The sequence below is a fragment of the Mustela lutreola genome, chromosome 17, assembly GCF_030435805.1.
Source record: "Mustela lutreola isolate mMusLut2 chromosome 17, mMusLut2.pri, whole genome shotgun sequence".
NCBI classification, from domain to species: Eukaryota; Metazoa; Chordata; class Mammalia; order Carnivora; family Mustelidae; genus Mustela; species Mustela lutreola.
This window is the reverse complement of record NC_081306.1, coordinates 39,136,775-39,145,890: the sequence shown is the minus strand read 5'-3', so window position 1 is coordinate 39,145,890 and position 9,116 is coordinate 39,136,775. Positions and strand designations below refer to the sequence as shown.

At 55.6% G+C, this 9,116-nt stretch overlaps 2 protein-coding genes across 3 annotated transcripts in view; both read right to left on the bottom strand.

Moving 5' to 3' along the window:
* Positions 1–39: 39 nt before the first annotated feature.
* BHLHA15 (basic helix-loop-helix family member a15) lies at positions 40–3,774 on the bottom strand. Its single transcript, XM_059155030.1, has 2 exons — positions 3,671–3,774; positions 40–2,977 (listed from the first exon to the last, which is right to left on the bottom strand). Exon 2 carries the CDS (start codon positions 2,922–2,924, stop codon positions 2,361–2,363), a length of 564 nt encoding a protein of 187 aa, XP_059011013.1. The 5' UTR covers positions 2,925–2,977; positions 3,671–3,774; the 3' UTR covers positions 40–2,360.
* A 1,288-nt stretch (positions 3,775–5,062) lies between these two features.
* Positions 5,063–9,116, bottom strand: part of LMTK2 (lemur tyrosine kinase 2) — an 82,995-nt gene continuing 78,941 nt past the window's right edge. For both annotated transcript variants that reach the window (XM_059155027.1, XM_059155028.1), the window contains exon 14: positions 5,063–8,885. In XM_059155027.1, coding sequence (XP_059011010.1) covers positions 8,857–8,885 — 29 coding nt within the window. In that variant the 3' untranslated portion in view covers positions 5,063–8,856. The remainder of the gene's footprint in view (positions 8,886–9,116) is intronic.

Sequence of the window (9,116 nt, the reverse complement as noted above, 5' to 3'; positions counted from 1 at the left end):
TTTATTGCTACCTTGTGAAAACGCACAGTTCCCCCACAGTAGCAGTCGTCATAGAATCTTTTTATTTTTGTTTTATGACACAGCATTGGTTTCATTAGTACTCTGAAGGGACCATTACGAGAAATCAAAGCAAATTTGGGTCACTTAAGAAACATTTTTACCACAATTACAGCAGGGGCACTGGCCGTTCAGTTCCAGGTAGGTTTTCCCACACAGAAAGGTCACAGTTCTGGTTCCTCAGCTCCAGTCCGTGGGGATTTCAGCCTCCAGAGCTCACACAGGTCTGGTCCACAGGTGGGTGCGGGCCCGGTGGCAGAGTTTGGGGCCAGTGGGTGGCCAGCTTTGGGCTTCCTTGCAGGGCAGATGTGCCCAAGACAAGGGCAAAGGGAGCAGACCCAGCAGCAGGCCTCACTAGCCCATCACCAGACACCCCAAAGCTCGACTGGTACCTTTAAGCATCCTCTGTGACATGGCCACAGGGTATGCACATGCCCTCTGGCCACGAGACAGAAGAAGGACCGGACATCTGGGCCCAGGTCACCCTCTGGGAAGCAGAGTGGACACAGGTGCCGGTGTGAGACAGAAGGAGCTCTGAAAGCTGTCACCTGCAAGGTGGGGACCCACAGACCCTCCCACCACCCCTGGTCTTCGGGCACGGTCTCTGGGACAGAGCCTCTGCTGGGTGCCCCTCCCGCTGCTTTCAGCTCAGTTTGTGGGTTCCTTCAGCAAGTTCAGGGGGTACACTTAGCTCTATGGCCTTGTGTTGCATTCCAGCTGGCCAGGTCACCCACAGCAAGTGTGAGCCCCGTCAGTCCTGAGCTCCAAGCGGCCCTCAACCCCGGCTCCCATCAGCAGAATGTTCTGAGCATTGACCTTCCCAAGGGGCCACCTCCAAGGGGCAGGCCAGGAGCACCTGGGGAGGGGGGGCACCTGACCGTGCTGAAGGATGGCTAGGGCGAGACCACGCCTCATGGGGCCTGGGGAGGGTCCAGCCAGCGTTGGACCCGGAAAGTGAGGACCAACGTGGCTAATGGCTGCTCTGAGGGCTGCCGCCTGCTGTCCTTGATACTGACGCCAAGCCTGGCAGTGGATGAAGCAGTTGGGGCCGGGACCCCTGGGGCTGGGAGGGTGGCAGCCCTGCTTCCATATTCCTTGGTCCCCACCCAGGAGGGGGGCTTGGTCCCTGGGGGCTTCGGGGACAGCTCTAGCCTCATATGCCAGGTCAACTTGACCCTCGCTCGCCACAGCCTCTGTCATTGCTGTTCCTGCCTGAGGCTGCCAAGCTTGTCCTGTCCCCTCCCCATACTGACTGTGGGCACAGGGGTGAGAGCAGAGAGATGCCAGGAGGCGTTGAGAGCAAAGTCGCCAAGCCTGTCGCTACAGAAGGAAGCTTGGCCTGAGGCGGCCAGGGACCTGCCAAACTGCCCAGGCCTGCCTTGAAGGAGCAGCACCAGGCTAGGGAGGCGAGCTCTTGCCACCCAGGCTCCTTCCCACAGACAGCCCTGCAGGGTCACCAACTCCAAGCAGGGCCCAAGAACACCCTGAATTTCTGTCAGACCGCCCTCTGCCACTGACATGTCCCCGGCAGGGACCAGTATGACAGCAAGCAGCAAACCTGAGTGACACGGAGGTGGGCGGCTTAGGGGAGGCAGTGGCTCCCAGCCTCCCTCCCAGACCTGTCCCCAGCCCCCCAGTGCCAGGCCGCGAGCCCCTCCACAGTCAGGAGCCCCCACCCAGCAGGAGCGAGGACAAGGTCCCTGCCGCTCTCCCTGCCAAGGTCCCTTTAGAATTAATTTGAGGTAATCGGATTAGTATCTCTAGGGGCTTGGGGGTTTCTACCTGACACACGCTGAATTACACGAGTCAGTCATCTTGGCTTAGCCACGCTCTGTGGCCGAGGACTTTGTTTGCTCGGTGCCTCAGTTTACCCGGAATGAGGAGGCTATATTGGAGGTTGGAGGAGGACCCTTCCAGGGCCTGGGCCTCTGCAGGAGCTGGGAAAACTTACCAAAACTGACTTTTTCCTGGAATCTCCCCATGCCTCAGGAGGGAGTTGGGAGTGAAGAGAATTTAGTTACAAAGGCCTGTCCACTGTGGCCCTAGTCAATTAAAAAGCAGGTCCTGGGACCTCTGCGGCGGTTTGGGCTTTATGCTGCCCGGAGCCATGGCCCAGACCAGGCCGCTCACTGGTCTCGTCCCCTGGAGGCCAGGACGTGCTCCACGCAGGCAGCTGAGTGTTCAGGGAAATGGAGCCACTGGGGCGACGTCCACGTGGGCTGTCACCACCAATCTGGGACTCTTGGCATGGAGGCAGCAGGGCTGGGGGGAGCGGGCCTGGCCGCTGCCCCCCAGGCCAGGCGCTAGGAGCCCTCTCGGAAGCTGTGGATCTGCGTGGAGTACCTGTGCAGGTGGCCCTCGGGCTGGGGCTCCGTGGCCCCCAGGGTGCCCCCAGCTGCCTGCTGCTGCTGGTAGTGCTGGTAGAGCTTGGGGCCCGGCCCATCCAGGCCCGGGAGGCGACCACTGGACATAGTCAGGATGGTAGAGGTCAGTGACTTGATGTAGTTCTTGGCCAGAGTGAGCGTCTCGATCTTGGAGAGCTTCTTGTCGGCCCGCACGTGCGGGATGACCTCCCGCAGTGCCTGGAAGGCGTTGTTCAGCTTGTGCATGCGCTGCCGCTCACGCTCGTTGCTCTCCAGCCGCCGCTGGATGCTGTTCTCTCGCCGGCCACCGGCTCCCGAGGGCCCCGGCCGCCGGCGCCCAGCCTCCGCCCGTGCCCCCTGTGCCCGCGCCGTCCTGCTCCGCAGACCCTTGGCCAGCTCCGGCCCCGACCCCTGCTGGGCCCTGTCCGGGGACCGTTCCTCTGCGGTGGCCTCTGTGTCCTGCGATGGCACCCGGCGCCTGGGGGGCCGGTTCTTGGTCTTCATGGCTCCAGGCCGGTTGTCCCCGCAGGTGGTAGCTCTAAGGGAGGCCCTTGGAACTGAAATCCAGAACACAGGCCACTGGGGGGTCACACAGCAGGTGTGGATGCTTAGGACGCCCAGCAGACACCCGGGGCAGCCATGCCCGGCGGCCCCCTCCCTGTCCAGTGGCAGCTGACCACGTGGTGCACAGTGACCCCAGGCCCCTTCCCCCTCACACATGGAACCCTCACCCCAACCCTCTGGCCATTCCAGTTTGACCTCACAGCGACCCCCCACACTTCTCTTTGACCTGGTGTACACTCTGGACTCCACATGCGCTGATCCCGGGCCCATTCTCCGGCCCCTGCCCCTCACTGCCCCCTGGGCTTAGGTGGCCTTCAGCACTTTTCTCAGACCACCCAGAGACGTGGCAGGACTCCAGCTCAGGGAGGAGGTCTGCCAGAGGTTGCTGTGTCTCCCCCCCCCGGCACCTAATCGACAGGTGCCCACTCCAGCCACCTCACTGGCTGGCTGACCGTTGGCTGTCACACATGCAGGGAAGACATTGGGGCCACAACCGCTGAGGACATGGGGCAGCTGTCCGCGGTCAAAGATCGACAGTGGCCAGAGCCTGCCACAGCCCCCAGTCCCACCACATGGACGGCCCACCCCCACTACGTTTCCACCCCCCCCCCCCACGCTGACCCCACCAGGTTCCGCCCCTCGGTCCTCGCCCCTCGGCCCCACAGGGATCCCCCACCCCCAGTTACCTGGAGATCCGCAGCTGCACGCGCCGGGGCTGCCCACGGGGGACAAGGACACGTCGCTTTAGCCGCCCCGGGCGGGGCCGCGGCCGCATGTAAATGAGCCCTCGGGGCGGGGCTGGGGCGGGGCCGGTGCGCGCGTGTCCCTGCCCGGCGGCGGGGGGCGGGGGGGGGGCGGAGGCGCACCTGCGGGCGGTGGGAGGGCGGGCCGGCGGCGCCCCTGCACTCCAGGCGGCCGCCGCCGGCCCGCCGCGCGGAGCCGCAGCTTGGAGCCCATTCGGCGGAGTGGGAGACTGAGGCGTCTGCGAGCCCGCGGGCGCGGAGGGAAGCCCCGGGACCGCGCCCGGCCGCGGCACCTGGCCTTGAGGTGAAGGCTGGCACCGCCAGCGGAAGCCCGGAGAGTTGGCGGAAAAGCCATTTTGCAGTAACAATGCTTTCTCAAAGGGGCAGCAGCCTTTGAAGCTCCGGGGGCTTCCCGAGCCTCCCCCGAACCCCCGACGGAGACTGCCAGCACTCCGCAGGGCGCAGGTCCAGGGGCGAGTGGGCGGAGCCCTGCCCCGCGGAGCGCCTGCTCGGCCGCTGCGTGCGGGTCACGGGGACATACGTGGTGGTCATCGGTCTCAAGAGGTCTCCAGCGGGGCGAGAGGTGCACTCAGTTTGGGCTCAAACCCGGCTTCCATCCACCTGCTTTACTTAATCGCCGGCCCGCCTACCTCGGTTTCCTTACCCTTCAAAGGAGCGTGAAAAGTTGTTTAAAGCAGCCTCTGGCTCAGGGGTTTTTCCAGGCTGATGGGGCACACCTGCAGGGCCTTGAGGTCCCGCGTGGGCCTGGCCTCCCGCCCCTCGTGACCAGCAGAATCAGGGCCAGCGCTGATCTGGCACTTCTCAGAGGGGCTCACAGGGGTGCTCCTGGTCTCCATCTAGCCGTTAAGGTTCTCAGGGGAGTTAGTGTGACAGAGTAAGTCAGGGGCCAGACTGGCTTGGTAGGAGGCTGTTACTGTCCTCCGCTGGTGGCTGAGACAGGGCAGGGAGGGCCACAGAGGCACAGAAAGGCTGGTGCTGAGCTGATTAGCCTCTTGGCTTACAGCTTAGTACAGGTTGTGTATCAGAAATTAAAGTGCCTCTTTCTGAAGCTCATCAGTAAAGGCTTCCAATTGCACTTTGAGGAAGCACAAGCATATTTGCAATTTCTGTTTTCCAGTGATTATGCAGACTTTTGCCTCCTCGGAAGCGTGGGGGATGTAGGCCATGGAAAAGGGCACATTTTCTCCAGGGACTGGGGCAGTGAATGACCCAGGGCCACTGGCAGCTACTGCCCAGGACAGGGCAGTGCCAGGTCACCCGCCCTGGGCCTCACACAGCAGGGGGAAAACCCAGGGAAGAAACGCAGCAACAGAGTTTATAAATATATAACTATATTTATTTTGAATATTAAATAGTTTTTAAATTACAAGCAATTTATTGAATCACACTATGCATCAATATACAGTAAAAATCTTACAATTTAAAAATGTACACAATTTAAACTGAAAGTTCATTAGCGGTGATATTGCCGTGAACCTCTCACAACTGTGTCAAGCACAACAGGGAAGCCGCGTGGGTGTGACTGCCCCCCGTGGGTCTTCACTTGGAGAAGGGATTCAACAGTGGAGGCACGCAGGGCCCATTGGTGAGGTCTGTCTGCACTTGTGTGAGCCCAAACAACCTAGGTCAAGTCATTCAGGTAACAGGTTGTTGGTAATTCAATACTGTCTACACATCTTTCAGAATTTATCTGTGTACTGAAGAGGAGTTTCTTTGTTAATAGCCAAAACCGGAGCCAACCCCGCTATTAGGATTATCGTTTATGAGACTGCAGTCTGAGGTCACTGAGTTACCCATTCTTATTTTAAGGCTACTTCTCATAAGGCTACTCTTCTGAAGCCCCCATCACTGAAGCCCAATGTTTGGAGACTAACACTGGGTTCACTTCCGGAATTGTCAAACCATGGGCTGAGTAGGGTAAAACCAGAAGCTGCCTCCCTTGTGCCCCAGGCCCTCAGGACAGACATGCAGTAAGTCACTGACCCTACAGGTACCCTATGGAAAATATGAATACCAGGGAGAGGTTTTGAAAGGCGTTTTACGGCAGCAAGACATACAAAGACTTTTCTGAGATAAAACCCACTTCATTACAAACAATCACCTGTACATTTAAAAATAGAACGAATGTTCTGTTTTCAATTCAGCTTCGTGGAGCTGCTTCACCGTTAAGATGAATGGCTTCTTACCCAGACGCACAGTCCAAGTTCCAGAAGGATTTGGGGAGCACTTTATCATTTTTTTAACATTTCTTTTTCTGGCTTATGACAGGATCATTCGATAACACAAATTAACATCTAGCTAGGAAGGAAATGAAGGTCAGATTATTTTTATTATAGGATTTAAAATATGTGAACTCCACCAGAGTAGCACTAATTAAAACCTGATAGATTCCAAAGGCAGCCAGGAAATACCACTGTGAACCGGTAGTACCCATCTCACACATTTTATCTGGAGAATGACACTGATTCATTTCATTGCATAACTTTTTAGAACAAGTTCCTTTTTAAAACCCACTGTTGGTAACCAATGTAGTAAAAAGCAAAAAAACCAAAAAAACGAAACAAAAAAACACAAAAAAAACTGACTTGAACAACAAAGCACATGCTGACACCTCAAAGATGGGCTGAAAATTCTAATCTACATAATTGGTTTCCCATGTATTGCTTGAGATTTCAAAAGAACATGTTGACTCACGTGTTTATTATAAATATAAAATCTTCCCCACCATGCAACACCACAGTAAGATTTACTACTCCAACCCCCCCCCCCCAACTCAATGTATAAAATGCTTTCTTTTGGCAATTATTCATGACAGTAAGATAGACCTAAAATAAATTAAAATGGGAATTAGGTTGTTAAAATCTTCTTAATCATAGTGAAAAAGGTATAGCCCCTGAATAGCAATAAATTTATCCCGGGCTGATTATACAAGAAGACTATATATTCTATGGATCTGCTTGACTGTAGTCATTAAATCTGAACTTGTTAAAGTTTGAAAAAACTTGTATTAATTATCACCTCTCCTGTAGCTCTCAACAAAGACTGATAGATGTAAAAATTCAGGAAATTCAAGAAGTCTTCATAGCAAGAAATTCAGAGTTATGATAGTTTTGGCAAAATCCCCTTCTAATGCCCTATTAACTTTTTCTTGTTCAGTATGCACATCCCAAGACCCCACTCTCCTGGCTGTGCTCCCCACTCACACCAAGTGGAGGGTAATGGAGGCTCTTTCTCCATTCTGAGTTCTTGCTCTGGAAAGTTATTGCTAGTATAAAATGTTAGTGGAGTGAACAATAAAGGTCATAATTCACTTTGTAAACTCTAGCCAATATACACTTGCATCTCACGCTAGGACCAGCATTGCTGGGATTTCTATCACGCAGCCCCAGTGGACCTGTGTTACACTGGAGTCAGGGAAGCAAATCAGCACCGGAAAACATTTGGGGTGAAGGCCAGCGTGTGGTGGACACAGATCCAACGCCCGACCCCAATATACACGGCTTCATGGCAGACATGCCAACCCTCCTTCAGCACACGCTGCTCTAGCCCCTGGAAACTTCCTGATGTCAAGGCAGAACTCAGACTGCAGAATGAGGTCAGCTTTTTATCGTGAACACCCTATTATTCCCGGCAACATTAGGAGGCAACGCTGGACACACTCGGTCCCTTTCAAGGCAAGGGGAGAACGTGGTGCTTAATGTGGAAGGGAAGGGTCGGTGCAGGTAAGTCTCAGGGCTGCGTCTGGGTGGGACAGCCACGTGTGGCTGCCCAAGGTTCCAAGCAGGAGGACGTGCTAGCTGCGCAGGCTCCGCCACTGTCCCTCATCCTTCCTCCCGGCCACGGGATGTAATGTATCTACCCGGTTATGGAGCCCAGCTGCAGCCGGCCATGACACAGAGTAGTTCTTCCAGGAAAATTCACCTCCGGACGTTATTTGAAAGCCCAACACGTAGTGTGCACAAACAGCATGAACTCAGACTGTCCTCAGCAAGCAGAGACCCGTGTGGGCAGCTTCCTCTTCAGAGTTCGGCACCGTCTGCAGGAAGGTGCTACAAGGACACCGAAGCCACAGCTGCCTGTGCTTCCAAACACCAAGCAGCTGAGCCGGCCTGGGGGGCAAGTGGCACAGGGGCCACAGCAGAGCGCGGCACAGAGGGAGGGCCCGCGGGTCCCCAGGGAGGGGGCAGGACACCGAAGCTGAGTTCCGGGGTGAACCACCTGTCAAGTTTTACTGAAGGGTTTAAAAAAATGGGGCAGTGGGGTGGGAGAATCACAAGGAGGAGCTCCAAGACCCCTCAGAGGTCTCAGAGACTACTCAGAGAAGCCTCCCCTGCTACAACCTGCGTTATAGAAAGAGACAAATGTGTGTTTCATTCGGTCAAACAGAACGAAGCAGTCTTTTTGGACTCATCAAAAATATTTCCTGTAAGAACAAAAAACACTAACATTCGGAATCATGTATCATTTACAAAAAAGTACCATATGTACAATTCCAACAACTCTAGACAGCAGAACACTCAAAATATTTAAACTTTACAAGTACCATGCAGAGCAAACAAACTATAAAACAGAGAAAGAAATCAAACCAGTGGATAGCACCAGCTTGACCTGCCTTATTTTCCTTGAATAATTTAAGATTCTGTACAATATCAGGTACTCTTAGAACATTTATCCACAGTGCAATTACAGAAAGCAATTAGTGATTTCTTTAAAAATAATAAATATGGCTCACTGGGGCCCATTCCCATCGTGCTCCTCTGGGCCCTCGCGCCCAGAAGGGATGCACAGTTGTGCAGTGAGAGAACACTCCACATGGAAACCAGAAACAACCCGGAGCCTACAGTTCCCACACACCGGAGCAGGGTTGATGCTCCCCAAGGACGACCAGGGCGCGAGCACCTCTGGTGCATGAGCGTGGCCACCAGACCTCCCTGGCCGGGCTTCCTGCCATGGGCATGGAGCCAACGCAGCTCCCTCCTGGCCGCCTGAGTCTCTCTCCTGGGCCGGGCCCGCTGCAGCCGACGTGGAGGGGATGTCACTGCTGGGCTCCGCGCAGGAATGCCGCCCTGGGGGAGCAGCCCGGGACCTGGGAGCGCATCCGCGTCCACCTAATCCTTTTCTCCGTCTTCGCTGCTTCCTATTACAGGGAATATAAGCAAAGGTGGGTTTGTGAAGTGATCGGCACAGATAAAAATAGTGTGGACAGCCTCTGACCCGCGCTCCAGAAAGAGGAACTGAAGCTGGGAGTGGGGCTGCCCACCACCTGTGCGAGCTGTGCAGCTTCCTGGGACAGCAGCACCTGCCACACTCCCGCACACACATCTGCTCAGCTCACACACGGCTCAGGGACCGTGCTTAGGGCACAGGA